Genomic DNA, 20,312 nt, shown 5'->3' with positions numbered 1-20,312 from the left:
CATGTCCCATTTGAAGCCCCCTGATGCACCCCAAGAGGAGAAACTCCCTAAAAGTGACCCCATCTAAGAAACTACACCCCTCAAGGTATTCAAAACTGATTTTACATACGTCGTTAACCCTTTAGGTGTTGCACAAGAGTTATTGGCAAATGGGGATGAAATTTGAGAATTTCATTTTTTTGCCTAATTTTCAATTTTAACCCATTTTTTCCACTAACAAAGCAAGGGTTAACAGCCAAACAAGATTGTATCTTTATTGCCCTGACTCTGCCGTTTACAGAAACACCCCATATGTGGCCGTAAACTACTGTACGGGCACACAGTAGGGCGTAGAGTGAAAGGTGCGCGGTTTGGTTTTTGGAAGCCAGATTTTGCTGGACTGGTTTTTTGACACCATGTCCCATTTGAAGCCCCCCTGATGCACCCCTAGATTAGAAATTCCATAAAAGTGACCCCATCTAAGAAACTACACCCCTCAAGCTATTCAAAACTGATTTTACAAACTTTGTTAACCCTTTAGGTGTTGCACAAGATTTAATGGAAAATAGAGACACAATTTCAAAATTTCACATTTTTGGCAGATTTTCCATTTTAATATTTTTTTTCCAGTTACAAAGCAAGGGTTAACAGCCAAACAAAACTCAATATTTATGGCCCTTATTCTGTAGTTTACAGAAACACCCCATATGTGGTCGTAAACGGCTGTACGGGCACACGGCAGGGCGCAGAAGGAAAGGAATTCCATACGGTTTTTGGAAGGCAGGTTTTGCTGGACTGTTTTTTTTGACACCATGTCCCATTTGAAGCCCCCCTGATGCACCCCTAGAGTAAAAACTCCAAAAAAGTGACTCCATTTTAGAAACTACGGGATAGGGTGGCAGTTTTGTTGGTACTAGTTTAGGGTACATATGATTTTTGGTTGCTCTATATTACACTTTTTGTGCAGCAAGGTAACAAGAAATAGCTTTTTTTGGAACGTTTTTTTTTTTTGTTATTTACAACATTCATCTGACAGGTTAGATCATGTGGTATTTTTATAGAGCAGGTTGTCGCGGACGCGGCGATACCTAATATGTATACATTTTTTTTTATTTATGTAAGTTTTATACAATAACTTCATTTTTAAAACCAAAAAAATGTTTTAGTGTCTCCATATTCTAAGAGCCATAGTTTTTTCAGTTTTTGGGCGATTATCTTGAGTAGGGTCTCATTTTTTGCGGGATGAGATGACGGTTTGATTGGCACTATTTTGGGGTGCATATGACTTTTTGATCGCTTGCTATTACACTTTTTGTGACGTAAGATGGCAAAAAATGGCTTTTTTTACACTGTTTTTATTTTTATTTTTTTACGGTGGTCATCTGAGGGGTTAGGTCATGTGATATTTTTATAGAGCCGGTCGATACGGACGCGGCGATACCTAATATGTATACTTTTTTTTTATTTATGTAAGTTTTACAGAATGAGTTCATTTTTGAAAAAAAAAAAATCATGTTTTAGTGTCTCCATAGTCTAAGAGCCATAGTTTTTTCAGCTTTTGGGCGATTATCTTGAGTAGGGTCTCATTTTTTGCGGGATGATTGGTACTATTTTGGCGTACATGCGACTTTTTTGATCACTTTTATTACCTTTTTTGGGAAGTAAGGTGGGCAAAATTTCCATTTTCTCATAGTTTTTATTTTTTTATTTTTATGGCGTTCACCGTGCGGGGAAAGTAACATGACCATTTTATAGATCAGGTCGTTACGGACGCGGCGATACCTAATATGTGTAGTTTATTTTATTTTTTAAATTTTTATTCAGTGATAAATGTTTTTTTTTTTATCTTAACTTTTTTCACTTTTTTTTACATTTTTGTGACCCAGACCCACTTGGTTCTTGAAGATCCAGTGGGTCTGGTGTCTGTATAATACAGTACAGAACAATATATATTGTTCTGTACTGTATTTTACTTACACTGAACAGATCTATGCTTTCAGCATAGATCTGTTCAGCACCATGGACAGCAGGACGCCTGAGCAGGCGTCCTGTTGCCATGGGAACCCTCCCCGTCTGCTCAGAACTTCGCAGACGGGGAAGGGTAAGCACGGGGCTGAGGGGGGCTCTCTGGGGGCTCTCTCCCTCTCCATCGGGGGGCTGCAAAGCCACAGCAGCCCCCCGATGGAGAGGGAGGGAGCTCCCTGACCGATGACAGTTAACTTTTTCCATACAGTGGTCCGTACGGACCGCGGTATGGAAAGGGTTAAACGGCTGACATCTTCACAGATGTCAGCCGTTTATACCAGGGTGCCAGCAATGTGCTGGCACCCTGGTATACCCACTAGAAGCCAACGATCGTTCATGGGGAGGCGGGCGGGGGATCGCGATCCCGCCTGCCGCACCGCCCGCCTCCCGCAACGCCCCCACCGCCTGCGACACCCCCCCCGCACCACCCTCCGGCATAAAATCGTGCAGGGGTGCAGGGGGGGGTGAAAAATAATGATTTTAGCCACTCTAAAGTTTCTGATCCCCGCGGTCAGGGACCGCGGCGATCAGAAACTGCAAAAAGCGCAGCAAACCGCAGGTCTGAATTGACCTGCGGTTTGCTGCGATCGCCGATACGGGGGGTCAAATGACCCCCCCCTGCATTGTTACGGGATGCCGGCTGAATGATTTCAGCCGAAATCCCGTTCCAATTAACCCCTGGGGCGCCGGAATACAGATTTTAAGTCAGGACGTACCGGTACGTCCTGGGTCCTTAAGGACTCGGGAAATAGGGCGTACCGGTACGTCCTAGGTCCTTAAGGGGTTAAAGGTAGGCAGACAATGTCATAGAGCAGCAGGAAATGCTAGCAGAATGCTTGGGTGTATAGGGAGAAGAATTACCAGTAGAAAGAGGGAGGTGCTCATGCAGCTCTACAGAGCACTAGTGAGACCTCATTTGAAGTATTGTGCTCAGTACTGGAGACCATATCTCCAGAAGGATATTGATACTTTGGAGAAAGTTCAGAGAAGAGCTACTAAACTGGTACATGGATTGCAGGATAAAACTAAACCAGGAAAGATTAAAGGACCTTAACATGATAGAAACCTTTAAATACATAAAGGGAATCAACAAGGTAAAAGAAGAGAGAATATTTAAAAGAAGAAAAACTGCTACAAGAGGACATAGTTTTAAATTAGAGGAGCAAAGGTTTAAAAGTAATATCAGGAAGTATTACTTTACTGAGAGAGTAGTGGATGCATGGAATAGCCTTCCTGCAGACGTGGTAGCTGCAAATACAGTGAAGGAGTTTAAGCATGCATGGGATAGGCATAAGGCCATCCTTCATATAAGATAGGGCCAGCGGCTATTCATAGTATTCAGTATATTGGGCAGACTAGATGGGCTAAATGGTTCTTATCTGCCGACACATTCTACAGTCAGGTCCATAAATATTGGGACATCGACACAATTCTAACATATTTGGCTCTATACACCACCACAATGGATTTGAAATGAAACGAACAAGATGTGCTTTAACTGCAGACTGTCAGCTTTAATTTGAGGGTATTCACATACACATCAGGTGAACGGTGCAGGAATTACAACAGTTTGCATATGTGCCTCCCACTTGTTAAGGTCCCAAAAGTAATGGGACAATTGGCTTCTCAGCTGTTCCATGGCCAGGTGTGTGTTATTCCCTCATTATCCCAATTACAATGAGCAGATAAAAGGTCCAGAGTTCATTTCAAGTGTGCTATTTGCATTTGGAATCTGTTGCTGTCAACTCTCAAGATGAGATCCAAAAAGCTGTCACTATCAGTGAAGCAAGCCATCATTAGGCTGAAAAAACAAAACAAACCCATCAGAGAGATAGCAAAAACATTAGGCGTGGCCAAAACAACTGTTTGGAACATTCTTAAAAAGAAAGAACTCACCGGTGAGCTCAGCAACACCAAAAGACCCGGAAGACCACGGAAAACAACTGTGGTGGATGACCGAAGAATTCTTTCCCTGGTGAAGAAAACACCCTTCACAACAGTTGGCCAGATCAAGAACACTCTCCAGGAGGTAGGTGTATGTGTGTCAAAGTCAACTATCAAGAGAAGACTTCACCAGAGTGAATACAGAGGGTTCACCACAAGATGTAAACCATTGGTGAGCCTCAAAAACAGGAAGGTCAGATTAGAGTTTGCCAAACGACATCTAAAAAAAACCTTCACTGTTCTGGAACAACATCCTATGGACAGATGAGACCAAGATCAACTTGTACCAGAGTGATGGGAAGAGAAGAGTATGGAGAAGGAAAGGAACTGCTCATGATCCTAAGCATACCACCTCATCAGTGAAGCATGGTGGTGGTAGTGTCATGGCGTGGGCATGTATGACTTCCCATGGAACTGGTTTTCTTGTATTTATTGATGATGTGACTGCTGATAAAAGCAGCAGGATGAATTCTGAAGTGTTTTGGGCAATATTATCTGCTCATATTCAGCCAAATGCTTCAGAACTCATTGGACGGCGCTTCACAGTGCAGATGGACAATGACCCAAAGCATACTGCAAAAGCAACCAAAGAGTTTTTTAAGGGAAAGAAGTGGAATGTTATGCAATGGCCAAGTCAATCACCTGACCTGAATCCGATTGAGCATGAATTTCACTTGCTGAAGACAAAACTGAAGGGAAAATGCCCCAAGAACAAGCAGGAACTGAAGACAGTTGCAGTAGAGGCCTGGCAGAGCATCACCAGGGATGAAACCCAGCATCTGGTGATGTCTATGCGTTCCAGACAACAGGCTGTAATTGACTACAAAGGATTTGCAACCAAGTATTAAAAAGTGAAAGTTTGATTTATGATTATTATTCTGTCCCATTATTTTTGGTTCCTTAACAAGTGGGAAGCACATATGCAAACTGTTGTAATTCATACACCGTTCACCTGATTTGGATGTAAATACCCTCAAAATAAAGCTGACAGTCTGCAGGTAAAGCACATCTTGTTCGTTTCATTTCAAATCCATTGTGGTGGTGTATAGAGCCCAAAATGTTAGAATTGTGTCGATGTCCCAATATTTATGGACCTGACTGTATGTTTCTATGGACCCCTAAGAATCCTAAACAGATGGCATATTCTCATCCGCATACTGCCTGGTAGGATTGATCATGCTAACTAAAATGAACCATTTTCCTTTGTAATTGGTATTACTGATGGAGAGAAATTCTTATATTTAGTAAGGGTACTTTCACACTTGTGGCAGAGGATTCCGGCAGGCAGTTCCGTCGCCGGAACTGCCTGCCGGATCCGTCAAAACGCATGCAAACTGATGGCATTTGTCAGACGATCAGGATCCTGATCTGTATGACAAATGCATTGATATGCCGGATCCGGCATTAATGCATGTCAATAGATGTTATTCTGGCAAGTGTTCCGGAATTTTGGACAGAGATAAAACCGCAGCATGCTGCGGTATTATCTCCGTCCTAAAAAGTAAAAAAGACTGAACTGAAGACATCCTGAATGGATTGCTCTCCATTCAGAATGCATTAGGATAAAACTGATCAGTTTTTTTTAGGTATTGAGCCCCTAGGACGGAACTCAATGCCGGAAAAGAATAACGCTGGTGTGAAAGTACCCTTACATGTATATAAGGTGCTCGCCTAGCCCCTTGGGATACTGCTTCACCTTCCCCCCCCCCCCCATTGCCACTCTCCCTCCAAGTGTGATTGGAGGGGCCGGGCATCCTCACTGCTCCGATGCCTGGCCCTGAACTCTTGTGCATGCACAGGTGGCAGTATCATCGGCACACGTGCAATGAAGATCTCAGAATGGGGATGACCTCAAGTGATCTTCACTGCACTGATGGATGCATAAGATTTCAAGGCCAATCTCACTAGGAGGGGGGTTAGCAATGGAGAGAGGTGGAGATGAAGCAGTGCTCCACGGGGCTAGACCAGCCCCATTGTGCTCAGAGCACATCATTTACATATAACTAAAAATATAAAAAAATCTGCGTCAGTAATACCAATTGCAGAGAAACAGAGCTCATTTTAGTCACCACGATCAAAACTATCAGACAATATGTCTGGTTCAACAGGGTTGATCATGGTCATAGATGCTCTTTAAGTAGGGGTTTTCACACTGATTTTATTACCACAGTTTTTAGATGCATTTTTTGACTGCAGGGTGTTTACAGGTCTTTAACATGCTTCACCTTTAAAAACTGTGCAGCCAAATATGCCTTGAGACGTGAACAGAGTTATGTTCACAGTTCCAGGTACACTTTGAGGTAACCTGATGTTTTTAATAATTGCTGTATGCCCTGTAATAATTGCTGTATGCCCTGCCCAGTTGGAAAAAAAACAGATGATAAAAACCACATTTAGAGACCATTACAAGCCATGTTCCTGTACTACATTCAGGAACATGTCCTATAACTAAAGCTACCTTCACACCTACATTCGGTGCGGATCCATCTTGTATCTGCACAGACGGATCCGCACAGATAATGCAAACGCTTGTATCTGTTCATAACGGATCCGTTTGCATTATTCATAAAAAAAAAAGTCTGAGTCAAAACGGATTCGTCTTGACTTACATTGAAAGTCAATGGGGGACGGATCCGTTTTCAATTGCACCATATTGTGTCAGTGAAAATGGATCCGTTTGGCTCCGCATCGTCAGGCTGACACCAAAACGCTGCAAGCTGCGTTTTAGTGTCCGCCTCAAAAGCGCAACGGAGACCAAACGCAGCCAAATTGATGCATTCTGAACGGATCCTTATCCATTCAGAATGCATTGGGGCTGAACTGATCCGTTTTAGGTCGCTTGTGAGATCCCTGAAACTGATCTCACAAGCGGACCCAGAAACGCCAGTGTGAAAGTAGCCTAAAATGTACACTATAACCAGGGGTGGATTGGCCATAGACCTTACAGGGAAATTTCCCGGTGGGCCGATGCCCAGGGGGCCACCTGGGCCCTCCTCATGTCCGGCCTGGAAGTGTTTGGGGATGTATTTAGTGCTGCTGGCAGTATTTTGTGATGGACTGTGGTATTTGGCTCTGTTAGGGTACAATAATGTACCACACTATGGTATTGCTGGCCCTGCCTTCCATCAATATGGACCCGACTACAAAATGTGGCCACTCTTAGTATTTTTGCCAGGGCCACTTTAAGTTGCCAGTCCGCCCCTGACTATAACTATAACAGGATTCATGTATGTATGCTTTTTGGCGCATGATTTGTACTCCCAAGCTATATGACTTTACCTGACAACTTGTGGACACGTCTTCATCTTTGTTGTCCACTTTAATGAAATTTTCTCTGATAGAAGAGTGTTTAATATATTTGTTTGACTTAGGAGGAGACCTTACTCCTTTGTCTCCTGACTCATCAGTCCAAAGATGTCTTCTCCTGAAAAACTCTTGCTCTCTTGGGGAATGTCTCTCCTGTTCTTTGTTCCAGCAAGGATTGTCCTGTCGACAAGAGGTTGTATTGTGGCGGTTCCTCAAGGTTTCATGAAATTCAAGTCTTCTATCATACTTGTCTTCAAAATTCTCAGTATCTAGTTTCTGCCGAACTGGGGATTTTCCATTTTTAATAACCATGGTTATCTCCAGTGTAGACGATCAGTATGTTCCTATCTCATTAAATCAATGAAGACGTCAATCCTAAACAAGAAAAAACAATTATCAACATACACTGATACTGATAAATGGCTGCCATGTGGAAATCCATACTTCCTAGCACTAGTTTATTAAGATAAATCCGTTCTGAGACTGGACATTATTTTTTTCTGAAATTAATATTGCCAAATATTGTTTAGTTTTAGCCTCTGTTCATAATAAAATCATGACTCCTATGATGAATCAGTTTTCAAGCATATCTACACAAATCCTGATGGATTCACTAATTATGTGGACCATCGGGTTTTCTGTATATCTGATGACAAGAATATTGTTTTCCCTTAAAGAAGATAGATAACACAAATGTGAACAGCCCTAAAGACGATGGACACCTTTGACATTGAAAAATATATTTTAGATATGCTAGTGGTTACCCTGAGTGAATAGAAGAAGCAGTAAGGCTATTTTCACACTTGCATTGTTAATTCCGGTATTGAGATCTGGCAGAGGATCTCAATACCGGAATTAAACGGATCAGTTTTTTTATTTTTCACATCAGTATGCATCCGTTCTATTAGGATGTGGTTGTGTAAAATCAAAACGGAAAAAAAGTCACTAAATACATTGAAAGTCAATGGTTGACAGATCCGTTTTTTTAGGCTCCTTACATTGTCTTACATTGTTTTCAGTGACGGATCCATTTTCTTCCATTTTTATGACCGGTGACAAAGCGGAATGCTGACGGAGAGGAAGACATCCTGATGCATCCTGAACTGATCTCTTCGCATTCAGAATGCATGTGGACTAAACGGAAACGTTTTTTTCTGGTATTGAGATCCTCTGCCGGATCTCAATACCGGAAAACAACAACGCACGTGAGAAAGTAGCCTAAGTTTCAGGATACAATATCCATTGCTCCATTCATACATTGTTCAGAACCCCTGATATTTCGTCTGCAACTTGCTCCTAGTTTCAGATTTTTGTCATGTGGTCCTCCCAGTAAGATATGCTGGATGTGACGTCTGTGTGTCCAGGATGCTGTTGCCTTCACTAGCTTTCATGTATACTTGTACAGCTTTATTCCTGGACTACTTTCTTCTTCTACAGCCCATGAGGAATCTCCTCTCACCTTTAATGACAGTCATTGATGCTGAGGAGTGGGAATGTATAAAGCCCTGTTTACAAGATTTCTGGCATAAAAAATACTAAAATGTATTATTTTTGAAAGTCCATAGTATAGTGCCACATAAGACTATCTGGGATATTTATCAAAACTGGGGTAAATGAAAACTGGCTTAGTTGCCCATAGAAACCATTCAGATTCCACCTTACATGGACTCGCAGCGTATGTCAGCGAGAGCACTCGTCCTAACCTCCCAGCACTGTATTGTATAACACTGACAGCATTATGTCAGTGTTATACAATACATTCCGACCTCTAAGGGTTACATCATAAATCAATATAATGCTATTCTACCCCGTCAGTGCTGGGAGGTCAGGACGGGTGATCTAGCTGACACATGCTGCGAGTCCAATGCTTGGAAATGGCTTGTGTGAAAGGGGCCTAAGGCAGTTTTCCTTCATAACAGTTTTGATCAATCTCCCTCAATGAGCCTATATCGTAGTTCAAAATGCCTCCAATTGCACACAGAAGCATGAAGAGTGTTTTTCACATCATGTTAGTCCTATGTTCAGCGTATATAACTGCTCCTGGTGTATACGTCAAATGCATCCATAGGGCTCCATTCACCCGACGGAAGCCAAAAGACTGTCCTTTTCTCCTCCATCGTCCTGACATATCACCTTTTCTTTCTTTTATAGAAATGCATAGTCAACTGTGCTGCCTACAATAAAGCATATAACACGCTATATATATATATATATATATATATATATATATATATATATATATATTTTAGTGTGGGAGTCAATGGATGACGTCTGGCACTGAATGCCTATACAGTGGTATATATCTGAGTCTTCCATCAGAGGTATACGTCAGCAATACTCCCAACATATAAGTCTTATGAAAGGCTGTAACATGATGTGAACAGGACTCGGAGTAACCAAAATATGGCACACTGAGCTTGACATCCCTGTAGTACAGAATCATAGAAACTCTGTGAAAGCAGTCCTCTCATTCATGAATTGAGTGCGGGGATCAGGGTTATCCTGCAGCGGAAAAATACTAGGCTGCATGGATATCATGAGGACTCCTTCCTTACAAGTGCAACAGCTAATAAAGTATATATGCCTCGAAAACTACAGGAGGTATGCACATAAGAGACAGACTGGTGAAATCAGATGATGACAGATTCCCTTTAAGGCCAGGTTCACCTGAGCGTGTCATGGACGCATTTCGCATGGACCCGAATTCCCAGCATCATCAGGATCTATGATGCTGTTGAGTTCAGGTCAGTTAAAGGGAATTTTCCCTTATTAAGAATTGTGGGATATCGCTAATGTCAGATAGATGCAGGTCCCACCTCTGGGACCTGCTCCTATCTCTACAAAAGGACCACCGAAGTGAAGAGAGAGCAGCAGCGCAAGTCCGACCACTCTCCATTTGCCGCTATGGAAGTTTAGTGAAGCTATGGCTTGGCTATTTGCAGAAGCCCCATAGCAGTGAATGGAGGGATGGCTGTGCATGCACCGTGCGCTCTCCATTCACTGCTATGGGACTTCTAAAGACAGCTGAGCGTGCTCACTCAGCTATTTCAGGAGTCTCATAAGTAGTGAATGGAGAGGATGCCGCACACGCATGAAGTGCTCTCCTTGACTTTAGTGGCCCGGTTCTGGAGACAGGAGGAGGTCCTAAAGTGATATGCCACAAATCTTGAGGTGGTAAAACCCCTTTAAAGCTGTGGTAGGTCAGGTCACACATCCGAAATATGGCCAAAAAAATGCGGAACCGTGTATCCGCATTTTGCGGACAAATGACTTCCGTATGTCCGCCAAAAACGTAAGAAAAAAAAAAAAAAGAGAGAGAGAAAAAAAATGAATTATTAAGGCCTTTAAAAATAAGGAAACGATCCGCAAAAAACGGATGACCTACGGAAACCATTCCGTATGTCATCCGCAATTTGCGGATCCATTGACTTGAATGGTGCTGCGGACTGATCTGTACGGACAATAGTAGGACATGCCTCATATTTTTGCGGAATGCGGACAACATACTGAATGTTGTCCGCACATTTTATTCACCCATAAAAATGAATGGGTCCGCTTCTATTCCGCAAAATGCGGAACGGATGCGTATTGGACGCGGAAAAAATAATACGGTCGTGTGAATGTACCCTAAAACGGCTTTATTTCAATACAATAGAGGAAAAGGTAACAAAACGTATGTCAAAAGCGCGCTCTTCTGCCATAGGATTGGATAAAGCTACGTGAGATATTTTGAACTTCTAACCTGGGACATTCAGCGCACACCTAGCCCTTGCATCCACTGACATGCAGCACCTACCTGAAAACTGACCTGAGGTAACCTACGACCCTGTTCATTGCAAGATATGGATGTGTAGAGCCTCCTTCATTGTACTGAGAAGTAACAGTAAGGAAACCAGTCCTTACCTTCTCACTTCTGTCACTCTGAGGACGGTTTGAATGAAATCCTGAGTGAAGCACATGCTCCGTCTTCCAAGTAGCAGCAAGTCACTTGAGGTCTCTGTCAGAAAAGGTCTCCTTGTGTTGTGTCTGCGTCCCCGAGACCATGAAGTGTTTTGGGGCAGGTCATGTGCTACGTGTGTGTTTTGTGATTGGAGGCTGACATGTAGGTGTAACACATACATGTCTCCTCTTGTCATAGGTCTCAGGAGCCTGAGCCTGTCTTCTTTATATCATGCATGCTTCTGCCCATGTTTACTAAGCAGTGTTCTGTCATATAATGCCTCAGGGACGAATGAAGTTGACGCCTGGTCAGTAGAAACCGCTGAAGCAAGCAGGAGGCAGGAATATGAAAACCAGTTTTAAATTCATATGTTGTATTCAAAAAAAATCAGCATCTGCAAAGTAAATCTATGAACATTGAGTGGGTCATTTATCAAACTGGTGCAAAGTAGAACTGGCTTTGTTGCCAATAGCAACCAATCAGATTCCACCTTTCATTTTTGACAGCGACTTTGGAAAATGAAAGGTGGAATCTGATTGGTTGCTATGGGCAACTAAGCCAGTTCTACTTTACACCAGTTTGATAAATCTCCCTCTAAATGCCTATATTCACTCTGACATACTGAATGTTCAAACGGTGCATGTTATTTTAGTAGAAATTACAAGATTAAAGGGACAGGTCGTCAATATCTGATTGGTGGTTGATCGGACTCCCGGCCTCTCCACTTACCGGCTGCTGGAAGGGACCATGGCACTCAGGTGGGTGTCCATCAGTCACATTGCCTTTCAGGTAAATGGGACTGAGCTGCAATATCACACACACGGCTGCTATACAACGTACGGCACTGTACTGGGTATGCTACGAATAGACCGGAACGCTCTGAGTTCCGCAGCTAGGAGTCGGACCCCCACCGATCAGATAATCATAACCTATCCTAAGGAGAGGTCATCAATATTAGAAAACCTCTATAAAATGGTCTGTCTCCCTCGATAACCCTCTTTCAAACAGCAGCCATCATCACAGAGGATGCATACATGTAGCACTACTGCAAGACCATCTACTGGAAGACACATCAAACCGCAAACAGTTATGGCACCTATAGCACTGTCTTAAAGGGCTTTTCCAGGACTTGACTATACTATACTAGGCCATCAATAATCACAGAGTCAGATCCCCGATGAGCAGTTGTTTTCAGGCGCCGTACACTGTGCGGTGGCCGTGCTTGGTTATTGCAACCCTAATAAGGATGCCGATTTCCCATGGAAAACAATACATGATGAAATCCACACTGAAGAAAATACCCTTAGCATTTCATGATGAGCCCTATATAACAGCTTTGATAATCTGATTTGTAGCAGATCTCATTCATCTCAGATTAATGAGACTTTTACTGTCTCACTTTTGCAAATGGCATTTAACATGTAGAGAAAGATAATACAAGCCACTTACTAATGAATTGTTATCATCAATATTGCTTCCTTTGCTGGCTGGATTCCTTTTTCCATCACATTATACACTGCTTATCTCCAGGGTTATGACCACCCTGCAATCCAGCAGTAGTGGTCATGCTTGCACACAAAATGTAGCGTCCTCTCTGGTGTCTGGGACAATAGGAGTCTGAGTTGGCCAGCGTTTTTTCCTATAGTGTACAAGTATGGCCACCACTGCAGGATTGCAGGGTGGTCATAAACCCTGTATAATGTGATGGAAAAATAAATCAAGCCAGCAAAGGAAGCAATATGGACAATCACATCTGTATCAGCATTAACTTTCTTTGAATGCTAATTAATGGGAAATACTGTATCTGCGTATCCAGAACCTAGTAGGTCCCACTGATGCCAACTGAAAGGAATTTACCTGTACAGAGCACATATAGACTACTTTACAGATATTCAAGTAAGGGTACTTTCACACTTGCGTCGCCGGAACTGCCTGCCGGATCCGTCAAAACGCATGCAAACTGATGGCATTTGTAAGACTGATCAGAATCCTGATCCGTATGACAAATGCATTGAGATGCCGGATCCGTCTCTCCGGTGTCATCCGGAAAAACGGATCTGGCATTTATTTTTTTCACATTTTTTGCAGTCTGAGCATGCGCAGACCGCAATGCCGGATCCGTTTTGCCAGAACACTCGGGGCCGGATCCAGCATAAATGCATTTCAATGGGAAAAAATGCTGGATCTGGCATTCCGGCAAGTTCCGTCACAGGGGCTCTATACTGGAAAACAACTAATCAGTTTTATCCCCATACATTCTGAATTGAGAGTAATCCGTTCAGTTTGCATCAGGATGTCTTCAGTTCAGTCTTTTTGACTGATCAGGCAAAAGAGAAAACCGTAGCATGCTACGGTTTTATCTCCGGCGAAAAAAACTGAAGACTTGCCTGAATGTTTTTTCTGACTGATCAGGATCCTGATCAGTCTGAAAAATGCCTGATCAGTCAGAAAAAATGACATGCAGGCAGTTCAGTCAACGGAACTACCTGCCGGAATCAAACAATGTGTGAAAGTACCCTAATCTCTCTCCAGATCAGTCAAAAAGACTGAACTGACGACATCCTGATGCATCCTGAACGGATTTCTCTCCATTCAGAATGCATTAGGATAAAACTGATCAGTTCTTTTCCGGTATTGAGCCCCTAGGACGGAACTCAGTGCCGGAAAAGAATAACGCTGGTGTGAAAGTACTCTAAACCGTTGACTTGCTTTTTCCAATGAATCATTTCATTGTGAGAATTATTGTACTGTATTATTGACATATTATATATGTGTTAAAATGGTTACTTTTACATTTTCAATTCATCTAGATGATGCGAAATACAGATTTTATCTGCTGCACAATGTTAACAAACTGGTTTTCGTTACAAGCTGCACCCTAATATATTTACCAGCTCTTATCTACTATTTATTCAGCCACAATTCAGTAGGTTTACAGCAAAAGAAGAAAAAGCTGTGACCCACTTTATGTTCTCCAGAAGATGATATACACACACGTCACTTTCCTGTCCTCGTGTTTACTGCTGGTCAATCTGCTAAACATATTACTATCGTAATTACCAAAAATGAAGAAAAAATGAACCACATTCCATAGTCTGAATTTACCTTTACAATTCAAAGGTCGTTATAAGAATGAAGATAAACTACATGATGTAAAAATACATACCACCATAGTGAGAGCCTGTATGAGAGTGACAGCTATAGTGACACCCAGCAAGTTTCTGACACTTATCTCTGCACAACAGACAGCAATGGGAATGTGTTTTGCTAATATTATCTGAAACGTTCTCAGCACTGCTATAACTGATAATTTTCAATGTAATAGAAGGAGGAAATACTAGTGGCTTCTTACCAGCAAAAGTGGACTGACTATAACAATGCATGATACATAAAAACTATGCATACACCTGGCAATAATATCTTACTAAACCAGTAACGAGTATAGATCACTTCTTGCATGCTGAATGTCTCACATATCATAATAATATAGCACCAACGCTATGAAAAAAATTGGAATATACAGAAAATTTACCACCGACATTGCATCTTTCTAGTACCTAGCCATGCAATGCCATGCATGATTCTTAGGTGACTGTTTAAAAGAAGAGTACATGTGAGTGGCAAATGGTCTGCCACTCGCTGCTGGATCTGCAGAGCAATGCAGGAGTATGAAGAAAGACTGTGAAGAAAGTGTTTCTGTTGCTAGTTCACATCTGGGGGGACTGTGGCTGGAAACAGGGCTGGGAAATGCCAGATGGGCCAGTGCCGGAGTGGGCCACTCGGGTGTCACTAGGCCAAGACCCCAAAAGTACTGTCCTACCGCAAATACAACTGCATTGCTGTCCTCAGAACAGCAATACAGTTGAATAGTGCTTTGGAGCAGGGAAACCTTTGGTGGTTGCGATGACGCCATTGTGCTGGGACGTGAGGTCACTGGCCAGAAAAGGCCTGCTGCACAGACTGAAGCAAGAAGCGGGACTTAGATATTTTTTTCTTTCTGTCATTTTGGGGGCAATACAGGAGGTGGACAATACAACTAGTGGTGGCATGACAGTATATTATAACTACCTAGAGCAATACAGGAGGCATTACATTCAGATATTATAACTACCTGAGGCAATACAGAGCGCAGTATAACTACTTGGGGCATGACAGGCGGACATTATAACTACCAAAGGTAATACAGGGGGCATTATAACTACTGAGGGCAATACAAAGGGACATTATAAGTACTGGGACAATACAGCAAACATTATAACTATGTGGGCACTATAAAGGAAATTATAACTACTGGGGGCACTATAGGGGGCCTTATTACTAAAAGGTTCATACAGGGGGCACTTAAGGGGGCCTTATTACTAAAAGGTTCATACAGGGGGCACTATAGGGGGCCTTATTACTAAAAGGTTCATACAGGGGGCACTTAAGGGGGCCTTATTACAACTGGGGGCATTTTGGGGAGCTTTATCAGTACTGAGGGCACTGTGGGGCATTATTGAGGATGATTATTATTATTGGACACAATATGGAGGGCACTACTACTAACAGGCACTCTCAGGGAGCATTATCACTGTAGGGGGCACTATTATTAATGAGGGCACTCTGGGCGAGTATTTTAATTGGTGGGACTTTTGGGAGCACTATTAGTATGGTGGGGACTATCTGTATGGTAATGTTAATTCTTCAGTGCAGCGTTTGTGGGCATTGGGGAGCACAGCAGTCACACAATTTGGGACAGCAGCAGGATAACACTGTTGGTGAGAAATCTACAATGTCTGTGTGGTAAACTGTGCAGAGACGAGACGTGGCTAAAAGATGTCATCATGGCGGTCTGCTTCTAATGGAGAAGATGAGGAAAGAGAACATCTACATCAGAGGAGATATCACTGGATGTTAGAGGTATGTAGTGATGTATTCTACTTGTATTTTTGATAGTGCAGAATGTGGTGGGAGTGGGGCACACAAAAATATTTCACATTCATCACACAGCAGGTGGGCCCCTGTAGTGTTACAGCCCATTTAAAATGGCTGTAACTGTTATGTAGGCACTTTGGATGATACAGTTACAGAATGGCTCTGTCAGCATCTTGTTTTTAACAACTTTCAGCACATACACCAGGAAATTCTCCCAACACAGTGGCAGACATTACCACCAAGTAACCCAAGCAATTGCTTGGGGGCCCCTGCTAGCCACGAGCAGTTGGCTGAAAAAACGGACTAACGTATTCAGCAGATTCAGCTGCACAGGGGGTTAGAGGTGAAGGAGGGCCCTTCCTAGCTGTAAAGCATTAACAGAAGTGCCCAGCCTATACTACTAAGCTGAGAGAGGGGCTTAGCGGACTGATGGAGTAGAGCTTAGTGGTGCAAAGGGATGGAGTTCAGCTGTGTGATAAGGGCAGAGCTTAGTGGTGTGATGGGGGCACCCAGTTATGACCTTGCTTGGGGCAACAGAAATGCCAAATCCGCCCATCCCAACATACATATCAAAAGCATGACCACAACATATGCAAATGTTAAGACATTTTGTTGCATATGTCCCCTTCAAATCATATTGTAGAAAATAAAGTAAAAATTGGTATTTAAAAAGTAAAGTATGCTTGTAGAAACACCATAAAAAAAATGCAACATGCATTGACACATGGCAGAAAATAATTAAAAAAAAAAAACACAGAGCATACTATGATTTCTAAAAAATGCCATCAACCCAAAACGCGCAACGCAAGTGAAGACAGATGGGAGGGGAAAAAAACGCATGCTTGTAATGCATATCATCATTTCCCATAAACTTGCAGCAAACATCTGGAAGCTGTATTTTTTGACTAAAGAAAAGATGCAAAACCACCTGGAAAAAAAAAAGAGACGTTGCAAAAAAACAAAAACAAAAAAAACTTTGTGAAACTAGCCTAAAACTTCAATTATGCCTGTTGTTATGCTCCAAAAATGGTGTACATTTACAAGAGGCTAAACTTGTCAGTTGGCTTGTTTTCCGGTAGTTAGTAAACCTTGTTTGTGAGATCGTGTAACATTTGAATATTTGGGCAGAATTGCCAAAAAACTGGTGTGGAATAAATGACAGTATAAAGCTAGAATTTATTGTCTTCCTGCAGTAGCTGTGCATTCATCAGCTTCCTCTGCTGTCATAACAGAAAATGAAAATACAGAAGTAAAAAAGTTACAGTCCAACTCATTCAAAAAAATCAGCATGCAGCCCGCCTTGCTGGATCCACCATATAAACCCAGTATAAAATTGCCATTACCTGTGCAGCTCCGAGTAATGAATGTCCAGCCTCTGCATACAGATGCGCTTCTCTCACCGCTTCCAGGGATGTCTACATAAAAGACACTTTTACATTTCACACCTCGCTCTTTTGTCACATTGTAGTGTGCATTTGTTTAAACAGGAAATTAAGAAAGCCACAAGATGCTGACTTTCCGCCTCTTCTCCCCTACTCTGAGATGGCACTTCCATCTTCTATTAGATTAACTCCTTATTTGCTAAGCGTGTCAGGGAACATTCTTTGACCTTGCCGTTAGAAATTTATTACACTGAAGTTACAATTATTTTTTTTTTTCTTGGGAGAAAACATTCTTGTGGCTATTTACAGGAAATATTACACATGAGGCGCTGCCCTTTTTCTATTTACATGAAATAACCACAGTAAATTTATTAAATGTAATTTATCAAAACAAATCGTATATATGGCTAGCCTTAAAGGGGTTGCCTCACTTCAACAAATGGCATTTATCCTGTAGGGAAAGTTAATACAAGGCACTTACTAATGTATTGTTACTGTCCATATTGTCTCCTTTACTGGCTTGATTCATTTTTCCATCGTATTATAAACCGCTTATCACTGAGTGCTAAGTTCCTCTGTACAAAAAGTTAGGCTAATTTCACAGGAGAATGTCATGCTGTGTGTGATGGCTACATTTTACGGACTCACAGCATCATAATGATCTGTTCCTGCCTGACCGTGGATCTCCTGTGCTGTACTCAAGGTATTATGTAAGTACAGTTAAGTAAACCCGTGGTCAAGAAGGAACTCATAGAATCTTTAGTCATTAGGATGTTGTGAGCTTGTGTCAGAGGTGCAGTGTCTGGTCTAAGAAATGCAGCCATGACATGGAACGTGTCTCCCATACCGAACACGCTCGTGTGAAATTTGCCAAAGCAATATTTTCTACACCTAAAGCTGTCCACTATCAATTGATAGCTCTGTACAATGCATCAGAGCTATCATTCCATTGGGTGTAATAGCATCTTAAAGGGCTTCTGTCACCCCACTAAAGTCATTATTATTATTTTTTGGCTAGTTACATTTCTTATACTGCGATATATGAATATATAATGCTCTTACTCACTTTCCTTCAGCAGTTTCTTAAAAAAACTGACTTTTATAATATGTAAATTAGCTCTCTACCAGCAAGTAGGGCGGCTACTTGCTGGTAGCAGCCGCATCCTCCTTTCATAATGACGCCCCCTCCTCATGTTGATTGACAGGGCCAGCGAACGTGCTTGTCCTCTGGCTGGCCCTGTCTGCGTTCAAAATCTGGCGCCTGCGCCGTACCTGTCTTCAGTCGGCGCAGGCGCACTGAGAGGAGGACGCTCGCTCGGCCGCTCCATCCTCAATGCGCCTGCGCCATTCACGTCACATCTACACCTGGCATAGGCCCACATTTGTTAAGACGGACACACGGCTATATAAATTATTCAGTAAGCATCAATATATAAATTGTATACCCCTGGACAGGACTGCATAGGAAATGAAATATTTTAAACACTGTATGTGGCTTATGTGTTGTGATCACATTTTCTACTATTTATTGTCTTTACTAGAGATGAGTGAAGTTTTCAAAAATTATTTTTCTAAAACTTTAGAGAGAATGTATCCTGGTGTACATAACTGTGCAGTGCAGCAACATGTATAGCTAGTCCTTTCTAGTAGCAAAACAGTTACTGTGTGTCCGAATGACAGGCAGGTCACATATAAGGATGCACGCATGGTGCAGGCCACCAACATTCCTAGCTAAACCAAAATAAAAGCATACAGCAGTCTTCAGTAAAGCAAAAAAATATAAAAAATGCGCGCCCCTGCAGGTGTCCCAATGACTATTTGGTGAAACAAAATAAGGACATGGCGGCAGCGCCAATAAAGTAGTATAGAAAAAAAAAGTTCTTTTAATCCATGTTGTGGCAGTGCAAACACATGCTTTTTAATCCCTTCTATTAGATGCAGAATGACTGTGCGTCACTATTAGGCTTAGTTCACCCTTCACTTATTCGGTCAGTTAGATCAGCAGGTCAGCAGATCTATTCATAAAACTGTAGGAGGGCGCAAGGGTCCATCATTGACGGAAGGTACGTGTCGCCGAGATTCCTGGTCTCGGTGAGATAAGAACCGGTAATTTTGTGTGTCAGCCGCAGCTAGTGCTGGCTGAAACTGTTGTTTTACTTAGTATGGCTGTAAAGCCGATCCGGTTCTTATTGGGAGCAGCCAAAGAGCAGGGTGGGTGGCTGTTCCCCACGTTTCCAGGCCGGGTTTTGGGCTGGGCTATAAAAACCCAGCCAACAGTCTCAGCTGGGTGGAATTGATCCTCCATCTGACAGTGGAGCGCTGTCAGGCTCTGCTTTGGGACCTAAACGTTTGGTACCGTGCTGGAGAACCACAGGCTGGGAATCAGGCGCCCTAAAGCCTGCTGTGGATGGCTGTGGACTGCCGTGGATAAATCAGCCTGCCAGGTGACATCTTTGTTATGTGGACTTTGTGCTGTGTGAATTAACACCAGGACTCTGCAAAGTGTTTGTTTTATTTTTTCCTTTTCTGTGAATAAACACTGAACTTTTGCTTTACTACAGTGTTCTTGCCTCTGTGCTGCGTCCGCTTACCCTGCCTACCAGAACAATTCCCTACAATACCTAATCTGAGAGTAGGCTTGGCTCCTGGAATTGCCTCACAATAAGTGATCAAAATAACTGACCAAATAACTGTGTGAAACTGCTTACAGGTCAATGTTAGCATCAGGTCTAATTTATCGAGGTGGACTTAACTGTGCAGTGGCCCAAAATTTAAGTAGTGGGCCCATAACAGTGTCGAGGATGTCAGCAGTAAGGCTGTAT

At 42.4% G+C, this 20,312-nt stretch overlaps 1 protein-coding gene across 7 annotated transcripts in view; it reads right to left on the bottom strand.

Moving 5' to 3' along the window:
- The window catches only part of TRAF3IP3 (TRAF3 interacting protein 3), a 74,722-nt gene extending 57,136 nt beyond the window's left edge, over positions 1–17,586 (bottom strand). For 2 of the 7 annotated variants that reach the window (XM_040424014.1, XM_040424020.1), the window contains exons 1-2: positions 17,452–17,581; positions 7,228–7,629 (exon numbers count right to left, since the gene is read on the bottom strand). In XM_040424014.1, the coding sequence (XP_040279948.1) occupies positions 7,228–7,566 (339 nt within the window). In that variant the 5' untranslated portion in view covers positions 7,567–7,629; positions 17,452–17,581. Of the gene's footprint in view, positions 1–7,227; positions 7,630–11,157; positions 11,276–14,095; positions 14,230–14,299; positions 14,405–17,451 lie in introns of those variants that run through there. The other 5 variants (XM_040424015.1, XM_040424016.1, XM_040424017.1 and 2 more) reach the window with 5 other exon arrangements.
- Positions 17,587–20,312: the final 2,726 nt, after the last annotated feature.

This window comes from Bufo bufo, chromosome 3 (assembly GCF_905171765.1).
Source record: "Bufo bufo chromosome 3, aBufBuf1.1, whole genome shotgun sequence".
Classification (NCBI taxonomy): Eukaryota; Metazoa; Chordata; class Amphibia; order Anura; family Bufonidae; genus Bufo; species Bufo bufo.
The sequence above is the reverse complement of the archived record's forward strand: the minus strand, read 5'-3'. Positions and strand labels throughout refer to the sequence as shown.